The sequence below is a fragment of the Lynx canadensis genome, chromosome A3, assembly GCF_007474595.2.
Source record: "Lynx canadensis isolate LIC74 chromosome A3, mLynCan4.pri.v2, whole genome shotgun sequence".
Taxonomy (NCBI): Eukaryota; Metazoa; Chordata; class Mammalia; order Carnivora; family Felidae; genus Lynx; species Lynx canadensis.
In genome coordinates this window covers 59,023,422-59,051,042 of record NC_044305.1, presented here as the reverse complement: position 1 = coordinate 59,051,042, position 27,621 = coordinate 59,023,422, and the positions used below count along the sequence as shown (strand labels likewise).

Here is a 27,621-nt window from a genome sequence, read left to right as displayed (position 1 = left end):
CCTTTGTCTACATAAAAGAGATCTATTTGAGAGATTTTATTTTCAGGTGTGTGACAGGGAAGCCAGGCCTTATGCTGGGAGCCCCATGTACCAGGATTTAGAGGGGCTTCCTTGGGGGGGTGGGGGAAGGATCTGTCACATGCATTGGCAGCCACAATTTTCCCCAGACAGTTTGTGCAATTCTTTGCAGGAAGTCGGGGTGAGGTACCAGGACTTTTCTTTCTCCACTACTGATCTGCATGGCAGAGTGAACTGGCACCATCAAGCAAACCTTCTCTCTTATTCCTTTCCTAAGAGCTTAAATCGAATCCTTCCTGGAGTTTATATTATGATGTGAACTTGGCTCCCATTGAACTATAACATCCTCTGCTCTTTCATCCATTAACCTGCATTCCAAACATTTTCTGAGCTTTCTAATCTCATAAATGTTCCTCATTCTCTTCAGCTATAGACTTATACTTGCTTATACATTCTTGCCACCACAGTTTTAGGGACATATAATTTATATATAATAAAATCCACACATTTTTATGAATACTTTTAAAATTTAAATTTTAGTTAGTTAATATATAGTGCAATATTGGTTTCAGGAGTAAATTTAGTCATTCATCACTTATATACAACGCTCAGTGCTCATCATAAGTGCCCTCATTAATACCCATCACCCATCTAGCTTATCTCCCACCCACCTACCTCCATAAACCTTCAGTTTGTTCTCTCAGAGTCTCTTGTGGTTTGTTCCCCTCTCTTCTCTTCCTCTACCTTACCACATGTTCTGTTTGGTTTCTTAAATTCCACATGCGAGTGCAATCATATGGTATTTGTCATTCTCTGATTTATTTCACTTAGCAAAATATATTCTAGCTCCATGCATGTTGTTGCGAATGGCAAGATTTCAATCTTTTTGATGGCTGAGTAATATTCCATTGTACGTATACAACTGTATGTATGGATACAATTCCATTGTGTGTGTGTGTGTGTGTGTGTGTGTGTGTTTATGATGTATACCACATCTTCTTTATCCATTCATCAGTTGATGGACCTTTGGGCTCTCTTCATAGTTTGGCTATTGTTGATAATGCTGCTATAAACATTGGGTGCATATATTCCTCTGAATCTGTATTTTTTTTATCCTTTGGGTAAATACCTAATAGTGCAACTGCTGGATCGTAGGGTAGGTCTATTTTTAGTTTTTTGAGGAACCCCCATACTGTTGTCCAGAGTGGCTGCACCAATGTGCATTCCTACCAGCAGTACAAGAGGGTTCCCCTTTCTCTGCATCCTCACCAACACCTGTTGTTTCTTGTGTTGTTAATTTTAGCCATTCTGACCAGTATGAGGTGATACCTCATTGTGGTTTTGATTTGTATTTGCCTGATGATGAGTGATGTTGAGCATCTTTTCATGTGTCTGTTAGCCATCTGGATGCCTTCTTTGGGAAAGTTCCTATTCATGTCTTCTGCCCATTTCTTAACCGGGTTGTTTTTTGAGTGTTGAGTTTGATTTTGGATACTAACCCATTACCAGATGTGTCATTTGCAAATATCTTTTCCCAATCTGTAGGCTTCCTTTTAGTTTTATTGTTTCCTTCATTGTGCAGAAGTTTTTTTATCTTAATGAGGTCCCAATAGTTCATGTTTGTTTTTGTTCCCTTTTCCTTTGGCGATGTGTCCAGTAAGTTGCTCCAGCCAAGGTCAAAGAGGTTGCTGCCTATGTTCTCTAGGATTTTGATGGTTTCCTATCTCACATTTAGGTCTTTCATCCATTTTGAATTCATTTTTGTGTATGGTGTAAGAAAGTGGTCCAGTTTCATTCTTCTGCATGTTGCTGTCCAGTTTTCCCAGCACCATTTGTTGAAGAGACTGTCTTTTTTCCATTAGATATTCTTTCCTGCTTTGTCAATGATTACTTGACCATATAGCTGTGGGTCCATTTTTGGGTTTTCTATTCTGTTCTATTGATCTGTCTGTTTTTGTGCCAATACCATATGGTCTTGATGACTACAGCTTTATCATATAGCTTAAAATCTAGAGTTGTGATGCCTCCAGTTTTTTCTTTTCCAGGATTGCTTTAGCTATTCAGGGTCTTTTCTGGTTCCATACAAATTTTACATAGAAACGTATTGTTTGTTCTAGTTCTGCAAAGAATGCTGGTGGTATTTTGATTGCATTAAATGCATAGGTTGCTTTGGGTAACAAGCAACTAGAACAATGTTTGTTCTTCCAATCCGTGAGCATGGAATGCTTTTCCATTTCTTTGTGTCCTCTTCAATTTCTTTCATAAGTCTTCTGTAGTTTTTGGAGTACAGATCTTTTGTCTCTTAATTAGGTTTATTCTTAGGTATCTTATTGGTTTGGGTGCAATTGTAAATAGGAATAATTCCTTGATTTTTCTGTTTTGTTATTTGTGTATAGAAATGCAACAGATTCCTGCACATTGATTTTATATTCTAAAATTTTGCTGAATTCATGTATCAGTTCTAACAATTTTTTGGTGGAGTTTTTCAGATTTTCTACATAGGTACAGTGTCATCTGCAAACAGTAAAAGTTTGCCTTCTTCCTTGATTTGTATACCCTTTCTTTTTGTTGTCTGATTGCTGAGGCTAGGACGTCCAGGACTATGTTAAATGGTAATGTTGAAAGTGGGCATCCTTGTCTTGTTCCTGACCATAAGGGAAAGGAGTTTTTCCCCACTGAGTATGATGTTATTTACGGGCCTTTCCTATATGGCCTTTATGATGTTGAGGTATGTTCCATCTATTCCTATTTTGTTAAGACTTTTTACCAATAATGGGTGCTGTATTTTGTCAAATGGTCTTTCTGCATCTATTGACTGGATCATATGGCTCTTATTCTTTTATTTTTTAAATGTTTTCATTTACTTTTCAGAGAGAGAGCATGAGAAGGGGAGGGGCAGAGGGGGAGGAGGACAGAGGATCTAAAGCAGGCTGTCAGCAGACAGCCCAATGTGGGACTCAAACTCACAAACCATGAGATCATGACCTGAGCCAAAGTCCAATGCTCAACCTACTGAGCCACCTAGGTGCCCCATATCCTTTCTTTTATTAACGTGGTGTATCATGTTGATTGATTTGTGAATATTAAGCCATCCCTGCAGCCCAGGCATAAATCCCACTTGATCATAGTGAATAACTCTTTTAATGTACTGCTGAATTCAATTTGCTAGTATCTTGTTGAGAATTTTTGCATCCAGGTCCATCAGGGACAGATATTGGCCTGTAATTCTCCTTTGCCAGGTATTGGAATCAAGGTAATGCTGGCTTCGTAGAATGAGTTTGGAAGTTTTCCTTCCTTTTTTTTTTTTTTTGGAACAGTTTGAGAAGAATAAGTATTAACTCTTCTTTAAATGTCTGGTAGAACTCCCCTGGGAAGCCATCTGGCCCAGGACTCTTATTTGTTGGGAGATTTTTAAAAAATGTAATTTATTGTCAAGTTGGCTAATATACAGCATATACAGTGTGCTCTTGGTTTTGGGGGTAGATTCCCATGATTTATCACTTATATGCAACACCCAGTGCTCATCCCAACAAGTGCCCTCCTCAATGCCCATCACCAATTTTCCCCTTTCCCCCAACCCCCACCCCATCAACCCTCGGGTTTTTCTCTATATTTAAGAGTCTCTTATGGTTTGCCTCCCTCTCTGAAACTATTTTTTCCCTTCCTTTCTCCCATGGTCTTCTGTTAAGTTTCTCAAGTTCCACATATGAGTGAAAACATATGATATCTGTCTTTCTCTGACTGACTTATTTCACTTAGCGTAATATCCTCCAGTTCCATCCATGTTGTTGCAAATGGCAGGATTTCATTCTTTCTCATTGCCAAGTAGTATTCCGTTATATATATAAACCACATCTTCTTCATCCATTCATCAGTTGATGGACATTTGGGCTCTTTCCATAATTTGGCTATTGTTGAAAGTGCTGCTATAAACATTGGGGTACATGTGCCCCTATAAATCAGCACTCCTGTATCCTTTGGATAAATTCCTGGTAGTGCTATTTCTGGGTCATAGGGTAGTTCTATTTTCAATTTTTTGAGGAACCTCCCCACTGTTTTCCAGAGTGGCTGCACCAGTTTGCATTTGTTGGGAGATTTTTGATTACTGATTCAATTTCTTTGCTTGTTATGGGTCTATTCAAATTTTCTATTTCTTCCTGTTCCAGTTTTGGTAGTTTGTGATATTCTAGGAATTTGTTCATTTCTTCCAGATTTCCCAGTTTGCTAGCATATAATTTTTCATAGTATTCTAATTGTTTTATTTCTATGGTGTTGGTTGTGATCTGTCCTCTTTAATTGGTGATTTTATCTATCTATTTGGTTCCTATCTTTTTTCTTTTTGAGAAGTCTAGCTAGGGTTTTACCAATTTTAAATGTGCAATGTATGACATTTGACAAATGTATACACTGTGTAACTACAACCACAATCATGATGTAGCACATTTCCATCACCCCAGAAAGTTCCCTCATGCCTTTTGAAGTCAATCCTCTCCTCTCTCCAAGTTCAGGAACAACTGACCTGTCACTACAGTTTTGCCTTTTTGACAATTTCATATAAATGTAATCACACATGTTTTTGTGTTCCTTCCTTCACTTAAAGTGATGCTTCTGAGGTTCACCCGCATTGTTGAATAGACAGATACTTCATTATTCCCTATCACCATGTAGGGTTCCACTGAATGATTATACTACAATCTGCTTATTTGAATTTTTTAATTTTTAAAAAGAAATTTTATTAATTTCATAGTACTTCATTCAGACAAGTGAATCACGCACAATAAACCAGAAATTTTTAAGTTACCAGACATTTGCTGACCAGTAACCTTACTCAAATGGACAATTATGATAGGTCATATGCACAGTACAACTCATCTTGTTTATCTCCTTGAAAAGTCTCAGGAATGACAGGTTGTGGGAGTTAAAGCAAACAAACACAAAAAAATAGTCACATAGCCCAAAACTAAGAATTTGAACTCCTCCAGATGATAGCTGAATCCAGTTTTTTCAATCCAGATTTACTGAAGAACAATTAACAAATATAACATATAAAACGTAGCACCCAACATGATGATTTGATACATACATACACTGTGAAATGATTCCCACAGTCAAGGTAATTAACATATCTACCACCTCACATAGTTAACTCTTTTCTTTCTTTCTTCCTTTTCTTCTTTTTTTTTGCAGCGAGGACACTAAAAATCTACTTTTAACAAATTTCAAGTATGTAATCCTGTATTACTAACTATAGTCACCATGCTGTATATTAGATCCTCAGAACCTGCTCTTCTTATAGTTGTACCTTTGACTTACATCTCCTCATTTTTCCCTGCCTCCAGGCACTGGCAATCACCACTCTATTCTTTTTTTTTTTTCAATATATGAAATTTATTGTCAAATTGGTTTCCATACAACACCCAGTGCTCATCCCAAAAGGTGCCCTCCTCAATACCCACCACCCACCCTCCCCTCCCTCCCACCCCCCCATCAACCCTCAGTTTGTTCTCAGTTTTTAAGAGTCTCTTATGCTTTTGGCTCTCTCCCACTCTAACCTCTTTTTTTTTTTTCCCTTCCCCTCCCCCATGGGTTTCTGTAAGTTTCTCAGGATCCACATAAGAGTGAAAACATGTGGTATCTGTCTTTCTCTGTATGGCTTATTTCACTTAGCATCGCACTCTCCAGTTCCATCCACGTTGCTACAAAGGGCTATATTTCATTCTTTCTCATTGCCACGTAGTACTCCATTGTGTATATAAACCACAATTTCTTTATCCGTTCATCAGTTGATGGGACATTTAGGCTCTTTCCATAATTTGGCTATTGTTGAGAGTGCTGCTATAAACATTGGGGTACAAGTGCCCCTATGCATCAGTACTCCTGTATCCCTTGGGTAAATTCCTAGCAGTGCTATTGCTGGGTCATAGGGTAGGTCTATTTTTAATTTTGTGAGGAACCTACACACTGTTTTCCAGAGCGGCTGCACCAGTTTGCATTTCCACCAACAGTGCAAGAGGGTTCCCGTTTCTCCACATCCTCTCCAGCATCTATAGTCTCCTGATTTGTTCACTTTGGCCACTCTGACTGGCGTGAGGTGATATCTGAGTGTGGTTTTGATTTGTATTTCCCTGATAAGGAGCGACGTTGAGCATCTTTTCATGTGCCTGTTGGCCATCCAGATGTCTTCTTTAAAGAAGTGTCTATTCATGTTTTCTGCCCATGTCTTCACTGGGTTATTTGTTTTTCGGGTGTGGAGTTTGGTGAGCTCTTTATAGATTTTGGATACTAGCCCTTTGTCCGATATGTCATTTGCAAATATCTTTTCCCATTCCGTTGGTTGCCTTTTAGTTTTGTTGGTTGTTTCCTTTGCTGTGCAGAAGCTTTTTATCTTCATAAGGTCCCAGTAGTTCATTTTTGCTTTTAATTCCCTTGCCTTTGGGGATGTGTCAAGTAAGAAATTGCTACGGCTGAGGTCAGAGAGGTCTTTTCCTGCTTTCTCCTCTAGGGTTTTGATGGTTTCCTGTCTCACATTCAGGTCCTTTATCCATTTTGAGTTTGTTTTTGTGAAGAGTGTGAGAAAGTGGTCTAGTTTCAACCTTCTGCATGTTGCTGTCCAGTTCTCCCAGCACCATTTGTTAAAGAGACTGTCTTTTTTCCATTGGATATTCTTTCCTGCTTTGTCAAAGATGAGTTGGCCATACGTTTGTGGGTCTAGTTCTGGGGTTTCTATTCTATTCCATTGGTCTATGTGTCTGTTTTTGTGCCAATACCATGCTGTCTTGATGATGACAGCTTTGTAGTAGAGGCTAAGGTCTGGGATTGTGATGCCTCCTGCTTTGGTCTTCTTCTTCAAAATTACTTTGGCTATTCGGGGCCTTTTGTGGTTCCATATGAATTTTAGGATTGCTTGTTCTAGTTTCGAGAAGAATGCTGGTGCAATTTTGATTGGGATTGCATTGAATGTGTAGATAGCTTTGGGTAGTCCTGACATTTTAACAATATTTATTCTTCCAATCCATGAGCATGGAATGTTTTTCCATTTCTTTATATCTTCTTCAATTTCCTTCATAAGCTTTCTATAGTTTTCAGCATACAGATCTTTTACATCTTTGGTTAGATTTATTCCTAGGTATTTTATGCTTCTTGGTGCAATTGTGAATGGGATCAGTTTCTTTATTTGTCTTTCTGTTGCTTCATTGTTAGTGTATAAGAATGCAACTGATTTCTGTACATTGATTTTGTATCCTGCGACTTTGCTGAATTCATGTATCAGTTCTAGCAGACTTTTGGTGGAGTCTATCGGATTTTCCATGTATAATATCATGTCATCTGCAAAAAGTGAAAGCTTGACTTCATCTTTGCCAATTTGGATGCCTTTGATTTCCTTTTGTTGTCTGATTGCTGATGCTAGAACTTCCAACACTATGTTAAACAACAGCAAATCACCACTCTATTCTATGAAATCAGATTTTATTTTTTTTAGGTTCCACATATACTGGTAGCACACAGTATCTGTCTTCTCTATCCAGTTTACTTCACTTAGCGTAGTGCCCTCCAAGTTCACCCACCTTGTTACAAATAACACAATTTCCTTCTGTTTTAAGGCTGAATAATATTCCTGTGTGTGTGCGTGCACACACACGCAGGTGTGCCTCACACCTTCATTATTCACCCACACTTAGGTTGTTTCCATATCTTGGCTACTGTGAATAATGCTGCAGTGAGCATGAGAGTGTAGGTATCTGTTCAAGATACTGACTTCATTTCCTTTATATACCCAGAAGAACTGCTATCACACAGCAGTTCCATTTTTTTTATATGGGAAACCTGCATACAGTTTTCTATAATGGCTGTACCAATTTACATTACCACTAACAGTGTACAAGCGTTTCCTTTTCTCCACATCTTTGCTAGTTATCTCTAGTCTTTTTGATACTAGCCATCCTAACAAGGTGTAAGGTGATATTTCATTGTGGTTTTGATTTGCATGTCCTTGATGGTGATGTTGAGCACCTTTTCACATACCTATTGACTATTTGTATATCTTCTTTGGAAAAAATGTCTATTCAGGTCCTTTGTCCATTTTTTAGTCTCCGTATTCATTTTGCTATTGAGTTGTAGGAGTTCTTCATCTATTTTGGATATTAGCCCATTATCAGCTATATGGTCTGCAAATATTGTCTCCCACTCCACTGTTTGCCTTTTCAATTTATTGATTGTTTCCTTTGCTGTGTAGAAACTTCTAGTTTGATACACTCCTAACTTGTTTATTTTAGCTTTTGGTACCTCTACTTTTGGTATCATATCCAAAAAAATTATTGCCAAGACCACTCTCAAAGAACTTTCCCCTTAAGTTTTGCTAGGAGTTTCATAGTTTCAGGTTTTACATTTAAGTCTTTAAACCATTTCAAGTACATTTTTGTGAGTGGTATAAGATAGAAGTCCCGTTTCATTTGTTTGCATATGGAGATCTGCTTTTCCTAACACCATTTATTGAAGAAACCCTTTCCTCATTGTGTGTTCTTGGTAGAAGATTAGTTGACTACATATGCATGGGTGTATTTCTGGGCTTTAAATTTTGTTTCATTGGTTTACGTGGCTATTTTTATGCCACTACTGCACTGTTTTGCTTGCTATAACTTTGTAATACAGTTTGAAATCAGGAAGTGTGATGCTTCCCACTTTGTTCTTTCTCAAGAATGTTTTGGCTACTAGGGATCTTTTGTGCTTCGCTATGAATTTTAGGATAGTTTTTTCCATTTCTGTGAAAAATCCCATTGGAATTTTGATAGGAATTGCACTGAATCTGTAGATTGCTTTGGGTAGTATGGATATTTTGACAATATCAACTCTCCCAATCTAAGAACACAGAATATCTTTCCATTTATTTGAATCTTCAATTTCTTTCATTAAAATCTTATGGCTTTCAGTGTACGGGTCTTTCACTTTCATGGTTAAATTCATTCCTAACTATTTTTTTATTCCAGATGCTACTGTCAATGGGATTTCTTTTTTAATTTCTCTTCAAATAGTTTCTTGTTATTGTATAGGAATGCTAATTTGTGTTCTGCAACTTTAGAGAATTCCCCGGTTAGTTCCAACAGTTTTTTGGTGGAATATTCAGGGTTATCTATATAAAAAATCATGTCATCTGCAAGCAGGTAATTCTTCCTTTCTGATTGGATCCTTTTTTTCCCTCCTTTTTCTTGCCAAATTGCTGTGGTGAGGACTTCCAATATTATGTTGAATAGAAGTGGTAAAAATGGGCATCCTTGTCTTGTTCCTGATCTTAGAGGAGAGACTTAACTTTTCAATCTTGAGTATGATGTTAGCTGTGGGATTGCCCATATAACCTATACTATGTTGAGGAACATCCCTTCTATACCTAATTTGTTGAGTTTTTATCATGACAGGATATTGAATTCTGTCAAATATTTTTTCTGCATCCATTGAGATGATCATATGATTTTTATCTTTCATTCTGTTAATGTGGTATATCACACTGATTGATGTGCAGAAGTGGAATAATACTTGCATCCCAGCAATATATCCCACTTGATCATGGTATATTCTTTTAACATGTTCCTGATTTTGATTTTGCTAGTATTTTGTTGAGGATTTATTGCATCTATGTTCATCAGGGATACTGGCCTATAATTTTCTTGTAGTGTCCTTATCTGGATTCACTATAAAGGTAATGTTGGCCCCATAAAATGAGTTTGGAAGTATTCCTTCTTTTTCAATTCTTTCTAAAAATTTTGAGGATTGGTATTAATTCTTATTTAAATGTTTGGTAGAATTTATCTATGAAACCATTTGTCCTGGGCTTTGCTTTTTTTGGGAGATTTTGATTACTGATTCATTCTCCTTGCTGATTACTGGTATGTTCAGATTTTTTATTACTTCATGATGAAGTCTTTTTTTTTTCTTTTTTTTTAAAAAAATTTTATTTAAACTTCAGTTAGTTAACATACAGTGTAAGCTTAGTTTCAGGTATACAATACAGTGATTCTGCAGTTCATCAGCCGGTACTCATCACAACAAATGTATTCCTTAATCTCCATCACTTCCATCCATCCCCCCCATCTCCCTTCCACTAACCATCAGTTTGTTCTCTACAGTTAAGAGACTTTTTTTTCAATTTTTAAAATTTATTTATTTTTTTAGAGAGAGAGTGCTAGCAGGGGAGAGGGTCAGAGAGAGAGAGAGAGAGAGAGAGAGAGAGAGAAAATCTTAAACAGGCTCCATGCTCAGCTTGGAGCCTGTTGTGGGGCTTGATCCCACAACACTGGTATCACAACCTGAGCCAAAATCAAGAGTCAGGCACTCAACCAACTGAGCCACCCCCAAGAGGCCATTTTTTACTTTATCTCTTTTTTTTCTTTGCTCATTTGTTTTATTTCCTTTTTTAAAAAATGTTTATTTATTCTGAAAGAGAGAGAGCAGGGGTGAGGCAAAGAGCGAGAATCTCAAGCAGGTTCCACACTGTCAATGCAGAGCCTCATGCGGGGCTCATCTCACAAACCATGATATTCATGATTAAGTCTTGATAAGTTGTATGTTTCCAGAAATTTATCCATTTCTTCCAAGTTATATAACTTGTTGGCACATAATTATTCATAGTCTTTTATGATCCTTGGTATTTCTGTGGCATCAGTTACAATGCTTCCTCCATTTATAATTTCATTTCTTTCAGTCATCTTTTTTTCTTAGTCTACCTAAAGGTTTATCAATTTTTTCTTTTCAAGAAACCAATTCTTAGTTTCATTGATCTTTTGTCTTTCTAGTCTCTATTTCATTTCTGCTCTAATCTTTATTCCTTCTGCTAAGTTTGGGTTTAGTTTGTTCTTTTTATAGTTACTTGAGAAATAAGATTAAGTTGTTTGAGATCTTTTTTTTTTAAATTAATGTAGGTGTCCTATAAACCTCCCTACTAGAATTGCTTCTGTTGCACCCCCATAAATTTTGGTATATGTGTTTCCATTTCCATTTGTCTCGAGATTTTTTTTTAATTTCTCTTTTGATTTCTTCTTTGACTCATTGGTTGTTTGGAAGTCATTGTTTCATTTCCACGTATTTGTGAATTTTTTTTAGCTTTCCTCCTGTTACTTTTTCTAGTAACCATTGTGTTTGGAAAGGATATTTGGTAAGATTTTAATCTTCTTAAATTTGTTAAGACTTGTTTTGTGACCTAACATATGATCCATCCTGGAGAATGTTCTCTGTGGTCTTCAAAACAATACATATTTTTTTTTGCTCTTGGGTGGAATATTCTGTATATGTTTGTCAGATTCATTGGCCTAAAGTATAGTCCAAGTCCATTACTTCCTTGCTGATTTTCTGTCTGGGTGATGTGTATTTGATGGGGAAAGATTTTCATCTAAAGTTGGCTGCAAGGGCACTGGCTGGCTCAGGTGCAGTGGCATAGTCTCCATGCAGATCTGTCTACTGAGTCCAATGCTGGCAAAGGCAGTGGGAATCCTCAGCGGCCAAGACTGTGGGCATTCTGTGGGGGTCTGTGATGGCAGTGGTGGCTGGGGCTGTTGGTGTCCTCGTTGGTAAAGGCTTGCTGGGATGCTCCTGTTCTACTTTGTCTGTGGGTGTTAAGTTCTAGCCAAGAGGATCCCTTTATTTATTTTTTAAGTAGGCTTCATGCCCATCACAGAGCCCAACATGGGGCTTGAACTCATGTCCCTGAAATCATGACCTGAGCTGAGATCAAGAGTCAGACGCTTAGCCAACTGAGTCATCCAGGTGCCCTGCCAAGAGGATCCCTCTTGGTGACAGTTCTGATGTGCTGGCATTCAGAACAGCAAAGGAGCTGGAGTCATAGGCTTAGTGACATGCAGAACTACCCGAGCCCATGGCCTGGGACACAGACTTATTTGCTGTGATGACAGTATCTGAGATGTAAGAGTGTGTGCATGGGTTCCTGGGTGGCTCAGTTAGTTAAGTGTCTGACTTCAGCTCAGGTCATGATCTCACCGCTCATGAGTTTCAGCCCTGTATTGGGCTCTTTGCTAACTAACAGCTCAGAGCCTGGAGACTGGTTCAGATTCTGTGTGTCTCCCTCTCTCTCTGCCCCTCCCTCTCTTTCTCTCATTCTCTCTCTCTCTCTCAAATTTAAATAAACATTAAAAAAAAGAAGAGTGTGTGCAGATCACCCATGGAAACGGGAGCTGGGAAACTCATATAATGACATTAGTTTAAGGGGATAAAGGGGAAAGCAAGATGCATCAGCAGCACAGCTCAGGGATGACAGGGCACAGAGGTATCCCTATTCAGGACTGAGGGGTAGGGCACACAGAAGCAGCTGTGTGGCCCTAGTGATGGCACAACAGCAGCTACACAGCCCCCAACTCAGGACCAAAGGGGTGGGATACAGAGCAAAGGCAACATGACCCAGTGATAGCAGGTAAAAGCTGTCACTTAGGACCCAGGATGCAGGGCATAGAGCAGCAGAAGCTCAGCTTTGGTAATGGTGGGCCAATGACAGGGCTTAGGACTGAGGGGGGTGGGGCACAACACAGAGGTAGCTCTGGTCCCTGTAGATGGTGAGGCCCTGTGGCATCCCAGTCCTGCAGAACTGGGCACAGCAATAACTCGGGCTCCAGTGGGCAAGTGTCACCATAGCAATGGCTCCAGCCCTGGGAAGGAGACCCTGAGACAGGATTCTGGACAGTTCCATCAGCTGGGTTCGCCATTGGTTAAGAGTTCTGGGGTCCTCAGTAGTAAAGGCTGCAGAAGTTCCTGGTGAAAACAAGGACTGCTGGAATCCTCTTGTTCTCTTTACCCTATGCGGTGAAATCCCTCTGAGGGGATCCTTCTTGGTGCTGAGCTGCTCTGAACTGGGGGATGTAGTGATACAAGTAAAATACTTCCTACACTTTTCTATGTGACCATCCTTAGTTTTGGAGCTCTATAGGTTTTCTGCTGCTGCTTTGCTGTAGTCCAGAGCTTTCCCACAGTTTTCACTGTTTTGTAGTTGTTTATTGCTTTGGTTGTTTTCATGGGGGAGATAAGTGTTGGGACCACCTGGTCTGCCATCTTGTGATAGCCTCTATTTACATGCTGATGGACAAACATATGGGTTATATTCAGTCTTTGACTATTATGAATTAAGCTACTATGAATACTGTATTAATATCTTTTACTTTTCTTGGGAAATATCTAAGAGTGACTGTTGGATCACATAGGAAGTGTATACTTAACTTTAAAGAAACTTCCAAACTGTCTTCTGTTGTGACTGTACCATTTTGCATTCACACACTGTGTGAGAGTTTTAGTTGCTGGACATCCTTCTCCTCACTTAGTATGGTCAGTATTTTAAATTTAAGCCATTTTAGTGAGTACTGAGTGGTATCTCCTTGAGGTTTTAATTTGTATTTCCCTAATGACTAACGATATGGAACATCTTTTCGTGTGTTTACTTGATATTCCTAGGTCTTCTTTGGTGAAGTATCTGCTAAAATCCTTCCCGTTACTTAACTGAGTTATTTAAATTATTATTGAGTTGGTAAGTATTCTTTATATATGCTATATACAAATATATGCCTCGCAAATATGTTCTCCCATTCTGCCTTTTCATTTTTATAGCAGTATCTTTTGGACAGAAGTTTTCAATTTTGATGAAGACCAATTTACTAACTTTTTCTTTTACAATTTGTCTTGACTAAGAAATCTTTGCTTAACAAAAAGTGACAAAGATTTTTACATTTTGTTTCAGATATTCTATAGTTATAGCCTATATATTTAAGGCTATGCTCCATTTTGAATTAATTTTTATATATGATGTAAAGAGAGGGATGAGGTTCATTTCTTTTTTCTTTTCTTTTTTCTTTTTTCTTTTTTTTTTTTCAATGTTTATTTATTTTTGGGACAGAGAGAGACAGAGCATGAACGGGGGAGGGGCAGAGAGAGAGGGAGACACAGAATCAGAAACAGGCTCCAGGCTCTGAGCCATCAGCCCAGAGCCTGACGCGGGGCTCGAACTCACGGACCGCAAGATCGTGACCTGGCTGAAGTCGGACGCTTAACCGACTGCGCCACCCAGGCGCCCCTCTTTTTTTTCTTTTGCAAATAGATATGCAATTGCCCCTTACTACAAATTATGAAAAGATGATCTTTTCCTTAAATCTTTGCACTATTGTAAAAAAACTAATTCGCCATTTATGTGTAGGTCTATTTCTGGACTGCCTTCTGTTTTAGTGATCTTATGTCTATCCTTAAGCAAATATCACACAATTCTCATTACTTTAGCTTTATAGAAAGTCTTGGAATCAAGTAGTATATTTCCTGGAACTCCATTCTTATATTTTAAAATTGTTTGGCTATTCTTTCCCTTGTATTTCCATAAATATACACAGACATATACATACATACACACATACATACATATGTATATAATTTGTACTAATGAATAATTAGATATATACATATATACATATATACATATATACATATATACATATATACATATATACATTGAGGACAAATTCCCCAAATAAAAACAACACAGTCCCGATTAAAATTCTGGTAGGCTTCTTTGCAGAATTTGGCAAATTAGCTCTATTTATTTGGGGAATTTGTCATCTTACTAAAATTGAGTCTTCTGATCCATGAACCTAGTATGTATTTATACTTATTTAAGTGCTACTTAATTTCTCTCAGCAATGGTTTATAGTTTTCAGTGTATAGATCTTTTAGGTACTTCGTTAACTTTATCCCTAAACATGTCATGTTTTTTTAAGCTATTTTAACAATATTATTTTTAAAATTTCATTTTTACAATTATTTCTTGTTGGTGTGTAGAAATATGATTGGTTTCATTTTTGCATATTCACCTTGTACACTGCAAGCTTTTTATAAATTTCTTGAGATTTCCTCACAATTATGTCAACTGTGAATAGACAGTATTACATTTTTCTTTCCATTATGTATGCCTTTTATTTCTTCCTTTTTTTTTTTTTTTTGCTTTACCTTCCTGGCTAGGAACTCAAGTACCATATTGGTAAGTGGTAAAAGCAAACATATTTGTTTTTCTTGGTCTCAGTAGAAAGGCATTCCATTTCCTACCATTAAGTATGATGTTTGCTGTAAGGTTTTTCATAGATGCTCGTTACCAGATTGAGGAAATCCCTTGCTCTTCCTATTTCATTCAAAGTTTTAACATGAAGGATGTTCAATTTTATCAAGTGCTTTAGCTTCATTTATTGCTTTTTTTCAGTCTGCCAATACAAATTGATTTTCAAATGAGATAATGAGAGATAGTGGTTTGAAGTTTGTTTTTAACATTTTTGCCTGGTTTTGTTATTACAAAAATGCTGTTCTCATAAAATAAGTGTTCCCTCGTTTTCTGTTTTACAGAAGAATTTTTGAAGGGCTGGTATTATTTCTTTCTTAAATGCATGATAGAATTCAACAGTAATTCCATCTAGTCCTGATATTTGGTGTGGGGCAGGGGGAGATGATTAACTACAACTTTAATTTCTCTAAATAGAGATAGGGCTATTGAGGTTATCTACTTCTTCTTGAATGGATAATGGCAGTTTGTGTCTTTCAAGGAGTTTGTTAACTTCTTCTATGTTGTTGAATGTATTAATACAAAGTTTTCATAAAACTGTTCCTTTTTTATCCTTTTAATGTCTGTGGGCTCTATAGTGATATCTTCACTTTCATTCATGATATTAGTAATCTGTGCATTCTCTCTTTCTTCCTGATTAGTCTGGTGAGATATATCAATTTCATTGATCTTTTCAAAAACGATAGGTTTTTGTTTCATTGACTTTTCTTTATTGTTTTTTGTCTTCCATTTATCGACTCCAATCTCTTCTACGTATTTTTTTGTTCTTTCTGCTTACCTTTGTTTTAATTTGCTCTTTTCTTAGTTTTTTAAGGTGGAAACTTAGATCACTCATTTGAGAGCTTACTTCTCTAATAATTTATTCATGTTACAAATTTCCCTCAAAAAGTGGCTTTAGCTGCATATGACAAATTAGATATAATGTGCTTTTATTATCAATGATTTCAAAATATTTCCTGGTTTCCTTGTGATTTCTTCTTTGTTCTATGGATTGTTTAAAGGTGACCTAATTAAAAAATAGATATTTAAGGATTTCCTGGATATTTTACTATCATTGATTACTCTTTTAATTCTATTGTCAGTATATTCTTCAAGATTTCAATGATTTGAAATCTACTGAGACATGTTTTACCAGCATAGGATTCTATGAGCATTAAAAAGCACAGGTATGCTTACCCATTTAGATAAGGTCAAACTCATCACATGACTATTTATATTTCTGAATGTGGTCAAATATTTTGTTAGCACTAACTCACCTCCATTTGTACCAAAAGTTGTGAATCAGTATCAGCCATCGCTGGTAGCTTGAAAGGATAGTTTTGCCTGGATAAAACACATTGCTCTGGTAGCCCACAACAGAAAACTCAGTTGATTCTAAAGTGCTTCCATCTCAGCTCAGCCATAGTTGGACAAATTCATCCTTCCCTCAGTCCTTTCAACATACTTAACAATGTTGCTTCTGTCCTAATCTTTTAGTTATGATGTTAGCCTGGAAACAAATTTCTATCCTTCACATCTTAAAGTTATTTATCAGGGTACATTTCTGCTAAAGCTGTTCTTTACTAAGCATTTATCAAGAATTGAGGCCCACATATTTGCAACAAATTCTAAAGACAGGACCAAAATCCCAAAAGCTAATGATGCATTTGCTGGGTCTCTTACAGTTAAAATTATCTATGTAACTTTGTAGTAATGAAGTCTGTCTTTTGTCACAGACACACTGCCAAGTTTTTAGCTGAAAGTCCAATATTGTGGAGAAGAAACTAGCTTCACAGGGTACTACAGGTCTACTGTCAGTCAGAAATACTAATCTTATAATTCATAACAATTAAGGCTCAGTCACTGATGATGAAATTAGCTCATAAGATTAACAGATCAAGGGATAGAAGAAAAGTCATCAGAAAAAGGAGGAGAAAATGTCTTTAGTAAAGCAAGCAAGCAACAATACAGATTTCTGGACTTGGTCCAATAAACATTTGTTTCCCATCCTAAGGCTCATCCCTAATTCCAATTTAACACTCAATCTAATCTGAAAACACTTTGTTTTAAAGAACAGAAGGTTGGATGGATGGAAGGAAAGGGCATCTTTTCTATTAACCTGGGTTAATGCCTCTTCAATGTTTCTAAAATGAAAATGATAAGAAGTAATACAGTGGGACAAAAATATTTTTAATTACTAGCTAATAGAGTATGCAATTGGTATTAATTTCATCACAAATTCTTTAAAACTTCAAAATCCCTTTTGGGTTTAAAATTCCAGAGATTCATGAAAAAAGCTACAAGTTTGATTATGTGGCTTCTTAATCTTCAAGGGCAACTTAAGCTATTGTTATTACATTAACAAAGCTTATTCTGTGTGATCACAGAAATATTAGACCTTTCCAACACAGACACTAAAATTATTCCAAAATACATACAAAACATTCATCCTTTCACTAACAACATTTATATGTCCCCTGCATAGCAGGGCCTGTTATTCATGATTATTTTACAATCTTCCTATTTAAAGTATAATTTTAAACATTTCCCCTGAACTCACAAATTTATCCAATTTTATCATTGTGTTTATGTATTTATTTAGTATATAAGGTATATCATTCGGCTAAATATCTCCTAAGAATGATCTAAATTAGTGTTTCTTAATTAAATCCAGCTGGGAACATTTTGATCTTTTAAACTGAGTTGGTTTATTATGAAGTGGCTTGCTACATTGCTATTATTGATGGATATATACACTGTGTGTAGGTACCTCATCACAGTCATCTTAGTTTATTCTTAAGAAAATCCCATAAACTTACATTTCTTATCTCTAAAACCACCCAATACAAATACCTTAGTCAAGAGAGGTTCATTCTGACAAACTGCATTGGCATCCCGTAGAGCCTGCTCATAGTTCTTCATAGTTAAATACAACTCTGCTCGCAGCAGCAATAACGAATTATCTCTAGGAACTGAAAGACACAGGGAATAGAAAAAAATTAAAACGATTACATTTAAAAACAAATCTTTAAGTCACTAAAAATAATAAACTGGAAAGTAAATATAAAGGCAAAATAAATACTTCCTCCCTCAAATCATAATGTGGTTTAGTAACTTGATAAATATATTTTACATAGCTTCTCTCAGGAAAACAGAAGATGATTGGCAAGACTTCAAAATGTAGCCAGAGGGGCACTTGAGTGGCTCAGCCAGTCAAGCTTCTGACTTTGGCTCGCGTCATGATCTCACGGTTCATGATCTTTGTGCTGACAGCTTAGAGCCTGGAGCCTGCTTCAGATTGTGTCTCCCTCTCTCTCTGTCCGTCCCCAGCTTGCTGTTTCTGACTCTCAAAAATAAATAAATGTTTAAATGCACCCAGAAAAAGACTGCTGAACACACACTAGGTACAACATAAGTTGCAATAATACTGAGTAAATGCTGAAGCATCCTAATGCTATAACTACATATTAAAAATGAAAAGATTGAAAATAATTTTTTGAAATTACACAAGGAAATTCACGCTCAAGAAACTAACAGGCAGCTGGGTGGCTCACTCAGTTAAGTGTCTGACTCTTGATTTCGGCTCAGGTCATGATCTCACAGTCACGAGATCAAGCTCCATGCATTGGGCTCCACTCTAACATGGAGACTGCTTGGGATTCTCTCTCTCCCTCTCAAAATAAATAAACATTTTATAAAATAGTTTAAGAAACTAAAAAAAATAAAGCACATAATATGCTTTCCTACACAACTGCATGGATGTGAACTTGTCATCATAATTGTACCTATAGTATGTTAAGTGGGAAAATGAGGGAAAAAATAACTGCCTTTTCCCTAGAGTCCTCAAACAGATGCAAGCTTGAGAACTGCTCATATGAGACTATGGACAGAGCCTAGCTATGCAAAGGCCAAGAGTGACTCTATGAACTATGATATGTAGTATATGAAGTCATTGACTTGGCAAGGTACCATGGAAAAGTGACAGAGCTCATGAAAGCCATTTTTCATACTGCTGGACCTGGTTCACTCTATATACTCATTGCAGGATCTTTGTAATACAGCTATAGCATTTGATTTTAATTGATAAGAAATATTCTCAGTACCTAAAATATGTTCTCATCTCTCTACCTAATACCCATTTCAGTTTGCTCCAAATCCTTGACCTTGGCTCTTTCTCAAACTAGCCACTTGGAACTTTGCAAATGCTACTACATCTCCTCTTAGTTTATGTAGGTAACTGAGCAAGTGTGCATAACAAATCATACAAAAAGATATTACAGCCACTACTTGTAACTGTGTTATCGCTGCATATGTGTTTCATAGAGCAATGTATGCCAAGGAAAAAGACGGGAAAAAGAGGAAAGAAATGGCAAGAAAGGAGAATCTAACAATAAAAGTTGAATCCTTTAAAATAACATTGACTGGTGAGAGTTAAGGATCAACAACTTTTTTCTGTTAAAATCAAACAGTAAATATTTTAGGTTTTGCAGGCCAGTTAGAAGCTTGAGGATATTGTACAGGAACAGAATTATTTGGGTAAGGAATAACATTTTCCTTAAAATTCAAAGTTAATGTTCCCTATCATCAAAATAAATTGAAGATGTTCATGTGTTGGTTATGATCTGTAATGATATTTTTCATATTTCATCTTTGAAAACACACATAGGTACTATAAAATACGGATGTCCATCCACAAGCATAAAATTTTTAATTAAGCATTTGATTGCTTGGGAGTTATTTGCAGAATTCTATTAGATTCTTCTTATATCTTTAGTATGTCATTATACAGTAAATGTAGTTACAAATTATTCATTTCCAACTAAAGATTAAGTGAAATCTCCTCAAACTGCACAGTTAAATGCATTATCAAGTACAGAAATAACCTTTGGAGATTTTGGAAATCTCAAACAAAAAAATGCTTCCAGAACTATAGTTCAAGCTTGAGATATACACTTGCTGCAAGTGTGAGAATGAAGTTCTCCCACCTTGCTCCCACTTGAATCTTCTAAACAACCATATCATATGCTAACAATCAGCTTTGACTGTGGCATTCTTAATTTTATTTCGTGTTTCTTTTCACTCCCACGTTGCAGTAACAGGGGAGACAGCAACAGCAGATATTTTGCTCTTATTCTTGAATTTGAAAAAGGATATGTATAATGTTTTAACATGAAATATGCTTATTGTAAACTCTTGACAAAGAATACTTATCAAATTAGGTAAGTTCCCTCCTATTCCTAGTTTTCTATATAGGCATTATAAAAAGTGGCTGTTGAATTTTATAGAATGCTCTTTCAACATGTGGGAGATTACATGAAATATATCTCCTTTAATCTGTCCTTACAGTGAATTACATTGAACAGTTTGTCTAATACTGAATTATCCTTATATTCTTAGTATAAGCACATCTTGACCTTAACTCTTATTATATTGCTGGATTCAAATACTGACAAGTTTAAGATTTTGGCAACCATGTATATATGTAAGACTAGTCTACAAAATTTTTCCTGGGCTTTACCTCATTATAATATCAAGGTTATATTAATCTTATAAAATTAAATGTGGGGCACCTGGGTGGCTCAGTCAGTTGAGTGTCTGACTCTTGATTTCAGCTCAGGTCATGAACCCAGGGTCGTGGGATTGAGCCCCACGTCAGTGTGGGCCTGCGTAAAACTCTCTCTCTCCCTCTACCCCTCTACCCCATTTTCATGCATTCTAAAATAAAACAATGAAAAATCTTCCATATCTCTCCATGATCTGAAATGAAAGTTTATCTTCCTTGAAAGTTTGTTAAAACTTGTTTGATCTTAGTGTTTTGTTTTGTTTGTCAAAAGAAAAGCCCCAAGCACTTCTATTTCATTTATTTTCGGTCAGTGTTAGGCTTTTATTTCTTCCTGGGTAAATTTTGATAATTTATAGTTTCCTTAAAACTGTCCTTTTTTTATAGGCTTTAAAATCTGTTATATTCCTTTACATCTGCAATTCTGCTACTTCTTCACTCCTGATCCTCCTGTTTGTGGTTTGCTTCTTCTTCATTACATTTGCCAAACATTTGTTTCTTTTGTTGGTCTTTGTAATGAACCAGCTTCTGACTTCTTAACCAACTCAATCTTTTTGTTTCACTAATGTTTTCTTCACTATCTCTTTGCTTACACTTGTGTTACCTTAATTGATTTTGACAAAGTTTTTGCAGTGAAAAACACTCTTCATTTACATTTGTTTTTAATCATTCTTTTCTAATAAATGTATTTAAGCCTCTACTCCACACATTCTAAAGGCTATTTTTAATGAAGTCCAAAAAAGTCACTTCCCATCCAGACACTGAATGAATCAGACTGTTTTCTCTGTTGACTTCTACTATTTATGAAGCCAGAGCTTCATAATTTAATCTTTTAAAATATTTCTAATAAATCTCTACACATTTTGCAACCATTAAGCCTTAAGCTTAGTAAAACTGAGAAAAATTTATGGAGGAATCACTAAAAAAATAAATGGAAGAGGAAAAGCAACTTAAAATTCTTTGTATGAAGACAGCTTATGGAAGAAAAATGCACATGTGCACCTTCCAAGAAACTGACACAAATATCCAAAGGGTTTATCAATTAACCCCTGTATGGGGAAATGAGTCAAAAACAGTACAGTCTGAGAACCTGGCATTGTGAGGAAGAGAAGAGATAATCTACTCTCTACATTTGTGTTTAGGGTTAATCTAAGGCTGTTCTCCTCCAACTCCAACCCAGAGTTGTCATAGTGTTGGGAGCTAGTTACCGGTGTAAAATGTGTCAAATGAGCGGACAGTGGTGAGAAGTAGAGAACTGTACAAGTATTATTTATTTTTTTAAGTTTATTTTGAGAGAGAGAGCATGTGCATGGAAGTGGGGGGGGGTGGGCGGAGAGGGAGGGAGGGAGGGAGGGAGGGAGGGAGGGAGGGAGAGAGAGAGAGAGAGAGAGAAAGAGAGAGAGAGAGAGAGAGAGAGAGAGAGAGAGAGAATCCCAAGCAGCCTCTGCACTGTCAGCACAGACTCCTACTCAGGGCTCGAACTCACAATGAGATCATGATCTGAGCCAAAATCAAGAGTGGGATGCGTTATCAACTGAGCCACCTAGGCATCCCAAGTATTATTTAGAAAGAGCTGAATGAGTGGAGACATAAAGCAAGGACAGCTATGTAGTGGTCCCAATAAATAGAATAAACGGCAATTCTCCTCAGAGGTTATTTGTTCAAAGTGATGTAGGACTCAAAAGTCAAGGCCACAAATTTTAAGTGTGTATCTTAAACTTTTATATACCTACACACCTGAATGGTCACCACCCAGATCAGGAACTAAGAAGGCTACTTTGGGCACTTTCTCAGGTAGTACACCTTTCCTGAGGGGAACCACCATCTGACGTCTATCATCATTAGATTACTTGAACCTGTTTATGAACTTATCATGGGGTTATATGAATAGAATGTACTCTTTTGTATAGGTCACTCAGTATCATTCTGTGAGATTCCTCCACATTGCTGTATGTCTCAGTTTTTTTCTTTTTAATAAACTGTTGCATAATACACTGTATGACTTGACTTACATACTTATTCTACCACTGGGTTGTTATCTAAATTTTTTTTGGCACATATATCTAGAAATGAACATTCTTGTATATTACTTTTAGTAGACATAAGCATTAATTTCTACTTGATATATACTCAAGAGTGGAAATGTGCCAGAGGTTATATCTATGTTTAAACTTACTTGGTACTCCCAAACATACTTAACTTGTACCAATTTGCACTTCCCACAGCAATGTTAAGAGTCCCGATTACTTCAAATACTTGCCAGAACTAGGTAGCATGACCCTTTCATTTTCATCATTCTGAAAGACATGTAGTAATATTTTAGTTTAAATTTTCAATTGATCAGTAATTACTTTGGGCACCCTTTCATATATTTATTGCCATTTGAGATCCAGTTTACAAAGCATCTGTTCAATCTGCCTATTATTTAGATAGACTTCCTATTTTCCTTTCGAACTGTAGGCATTCTTTCAACATTCTGGATTCGCATTTTCATTTGGATATATTACAAATACACATCACCTTTTCACTCTTTGGGGGGTCTCTAAGGAAGAGAAGTTATTAATTTTAAATTGAATTTATCTATCTTTTCCTGTATGGATATGTTTTTTGTGTCTTAAGAAAAAAAAGAACTGCCTAACAATCATGAAAATATTGTATGATTTTAGATATGGGATTATAATTTCCATGTATGGTGTGTAGTGGGCATCTAGGTTCATTTTTTTACCAAATGGATATGCAACAGACTTAGACTATTTAAAAGCCTTTTTCCTTCATTGAATTCTTTTGGCATCTTTGTAGCAAACCAAGTGACCATGTATGTGAGAGTCAGTTTCTATGTGTCTAAACTTGGGCCAATACAACTCTGTGCTAGTTACTGCAGCTACATTATAGTAAGTCTCGGTATCTTACAGTATCAGTTCTCCAGCTTTGTTATTTTTCTTCATTATTACCTTGGCCATTCATCAACTTCCACCAAAACCCCTAGCTAAAATTCTGACTGAGAATGCACTCAATCTATAGTTCCATATGCACAGAACTGACATCAATACTGAGTTTTTCAATCTGTGAAAATAACATATGTTTCCATTTACTTAAGTCAATTGTAATTTCTCCCAGAAATATTTTGTATTTTCAGTGTAGAGGTCTTGAACAACTTTCAGATATTTCAACATTTACTCCAAAGAATTTTTGTTATATAAATGGGCTTTCTTTCTGTTTGTTTTTTTACTAGGTATATATATCAGTGATCTTTCTATATTAACCTTATAGTCAACAATCTTGATAATTTGCTTATAATTTCTAACAGTTCAAATATTCCTCTGGAGTTTCTACGTACTCCAGCATGTCATCTACAAATAGTAAGTTTTATTTTTCCAACCTTAATACCTTTTATTTTCTCATTGTACTAGCTAAAATCTTAATACAATGCTGAATGAATGGCAGTGATGACAGGTGAACACCCTTGTCAACCTTTTCCTTCAGTAGTAAAACATTCAATATTTCATCATTACAATGGTTGCTACAGATTTTTGTATATACTCCTTAACATATTAAGAAATTCCCTTTTATTCCAACTTTCCTGAGAGATCCATTCTCTATTCTGTAGATGCAGTGAATTACACTGGTTGATTTATAATGATTAAACATTTGACAATGATTAAATTATGACATTTTACTTGACCATGATGTGTTTTAAGTGTATCACTGGATTCAATCTGCCAATATTTTGTCCCCCCTGCCCCCCCCCAGAGGTCACCACTGCCCTTACTTCCAACATGCTATAATAGTTTTGTGTATTTGGACTTACAAAAAAATAGAATCAGATCATAAAAATGCCTTTGAGTCTTGGTTTCTTTCACCCAACATTATGTCTGTGATTTGTCCACATTGTAGTGTGTGTGTCTGTAGCCGGTTTACTTTCTTTCTATACAGTATTAGAAAAGGCATTTATTCTCTTCTTACTTAGCCATTCATTCTGTTCTTATTGGACATGTGGGTTGCTTCTACTTCAGGGCTATCTCTAAATAAGGATATACACTCTTGCACATTCTTATAATTCTCTCAGTGCACATATACATGCACCTTGTTGAAACAGCTTGGCCAAAAGTCACATTTAATATTTTCAGATACTATAAGCAATTTTCCAGGTGTACAACTCGCAGATCTGCAGTATATATGATAATCCTCATTTTATCCATCTTCTCCAACAGTTTGTATTGTGATCTTCTACATTTCCAGCAGCTGTTTTTAAAAGTTCTAGATTGGGGCGCCTGGGTGGCTCAGTCGGTTGGGCGGCCGACTTCGGCTCAGGTCACGATCTCGCCTGTATGTGAGTTCGGGCCCCGCGTTGGGCTCTGTGCTGACAGCTCAGAGCCTGGAGCCTGCTTCCGATTCTGTGTCTCCCTCTTTCTCTGACCCTCCCCCATTCATGCTGTCTCTCTGTCTCAAAAATAAATAAAAACGTTAAAAAAAAATTAAAAAAAAAAAGTTCTAGATTTCCACTAATACAGTTGCCACTAGCTACATGTGGCTACTGGGCAACTAAAATGGGACTAGAGGAACAAAGTTATTAACTTTTTAATTAATTGAAATTTAAATTTGAAACCTGATACCCTATTGACTAGTGGAAAACTTTTAATTTGGAACTTCAATATGCCAACCTAGTTTTTCAACTCTAAATATTAAAAAATCTAAATATAAAGCAAGTATTTCTGATGAAAAATTTGTGCCCAAATTGGGGTGGGCAGTGCATGTAAAACACATAATGCATTTGAAAGGTTGGTTTAAAAAAAAAAGTAAAATCTCCATCATTTTTTATATTGAAAGTATGCTGAAATAGTATTTTGAATGTATAGGTTTAAAAAATAGTGTTAAGATAAATTTCATCTGCTTCTTTTTACCTTTTACATGTGACTACTAGAAATTTAAAATTGCACATATGTGGTTTACACAGTATTTCCACTGGATACTGCTGTTCCACCTTGCACGTGCATGAACAAGATGGACAAAAGTTCAGAAACATGCAGCCATATTAAGGTATGGAATATACTGGCTGCAGAAATGGTACACGATATTTTTTTTACATAAAGCAATTCAACTGTTCTGCTCCAACAAAGCATCTCCCAACTTAGATATAGGTGTGCTCTCAAAAAGGGAAAACCTTAACTCTGAATTTAAAATAAAATGGATGAGTACAGCATACAAGACTCTTAGTAACAGAGATTAAACCAAGTCTTCTTGGCCAGTGATTTAAATCACATACAACCTGTAAAAAAACAGTGAAGCCAAATCACCCTCCACACACACTTCACCCCAATAACTGTCAATAGAGCATATGGCAGTGGGAATCAAATACAATGACAGGAAATTTGGTCTTTTAAATTACATATTCTTAACAGGTGGGCTGGAGTGGGGGGGTGGGTAGGAAATCAGAGATCCTTTGTGCTGGTCACAGATTTCAGTTATTTTTTAAAACTTACACACACACACTAGTTAATGTAATTAATAAGCTAATTACACGACGTCTAATGCCCTTTGAGAGAGAACGTACAAGTAACAAAAGCAGAATGGAAGGCGATCCTTCCTGGATTCATTAGCTGAAACCTCCAGAGCAAATCCTTCCACATCACAAGTCAACGGTCCTAGTGCGCCTCTAGGGTGTTAGTTATTTGCACATTCCTGCTGGACAAGTAAAAACACTAGGTCATCCTCCCACTCCTAGACAGCTGAGATGGGAGTAAAAGACAGTCCTGGCCTTACGGGTTACTCAGGAAGGCTGCGGAGGTAAAAGACGCAACCAGCGGGGCGCACCTGCCCTCTGACACCAGCCACTCTGGGTGCAGGTTCATCTTACCACCTTTATCATGAGAATAACCCTTACGCCTGAACAAAGCTCTCCACGCCCACCCCTGCAGTCAACAGGTGGGCAGGCCGGCGGGCCAACTCCCAAGGCCGACTTACCTAGATCCAGAGCCTGGTCGCACCTGAGCAGCGCGGCCTCGGGCTGCTGCTGGCGCTGCAGACTCCGCGCCTGTCCCGCCAGCCTGCGCACACGGCACTCGGTCGGAAAGCACTTCTCCAGCAGGCCGCTCAGCACCACGTTGACTCGCCGCGCCTGCGGCCGGACAGGGCCGGACTCCACGCAGCGCTTGCACACCGTCAGCCCGCACGGCAGGGTCACCGGCTTGTGGAGCAGCCGCTGGCAGCGCGGGCAGCCCAGCAGATCACGGGGCGCGGCGGGCGCCGAGGCCGGCTGCTCCCCACGCGGCTCCTCGGGGGCGCGGCCCGGCCCTGCAGCCGGCAGCCGCCACTCTCTCTGGCCCAGGGCGCGCGCGAGGCCGCCCGCCAACTCCCCCAGCTCCTCCGGCCGCAGCGCCCCGAGCCGCGCCGCCCCGCGGAACGCACCCAAGGCCTCGGGGAGCCGGCCGGCACGGGCCAGCGCGTCCCCCAGCCGCAGGCACAGGCCGCGGTCCGGCTGCGCCAGCCCGGCCAGCATCGAGCGGAAGAGCTCCGCGGCCATCTCATACTCGCCGGCGCGGAAGGCCTCATCGCCCTTCTCCAGGCGCTTGGCGAAAGGCTCCCCGCAGTCGCAGCCGGGGCACTGGGGCGGCGGCGGCGGCGGCGGGACCGGCTCGGGGCTCATAGCCTCGAGCCTGCGGCCCCGTAGGCCCGGAAGGGAGAAGCCTAGGCAAGCGGATGCTCTTGCTGCCTGGGGCGCGGCGGCGGGAGCGCGGCCACCGCCTTCTCCGAGAGCCACGCGCGTCTGGAGGCGGCCGCTACGGGCCACCGCGACCACTGGCACGGGCAGGCGCAAGGCTGCGGCGGTGTCCCCCACCCGGCGTGGGCGGCCGGTCCCGCAGGACCACAACCGGACCCGGGCGGGGGCGAGGCAGGCACGGCCCGAGCCCCCGCGCACGCGAAGCGCCTTCCTTGCCCCGCTCGCTTATGTAACCCAGGCCGCCTGTGAGAACGCGGCGACCCCCTC

At 38.2% G+C, this 27,621-nt stretch overlaps 1 protein-coding gene across 2 annotated transcripts in view; it reads right to left on the bottom strand.

The window, feature by feature from the left end:
- LONRF2 (LON peptidase N-terminal domain and ring finger 2) overlaps nucleotides 1-27,279 on the bottom strand; it is a 46,622-nt gene extending 19,343 nt beyond the window's left edge. For both annotated transcript variants that reach the window (XM_030310396.1, XM_030310397.1), the window contains exons 1-2: nucleotides 26,598-27,279; nucleotides 17,930-18,048 (exon numbers count right to left, since the gene is read on the bottom strand). In XM_030310396.1, coding sequence (XP_030166256.1) covers nucleotides 17,930-18,048; nucleotides 26,598-27,279 — 801 coding nt within the window. The remainder of the gene's footprint in view (nucleotides 1-17,929; nucleotides 18,049-26,597) is intronic.
- Nucleotides 27,280-27,621: the final 342 nt, after the last annotated feature.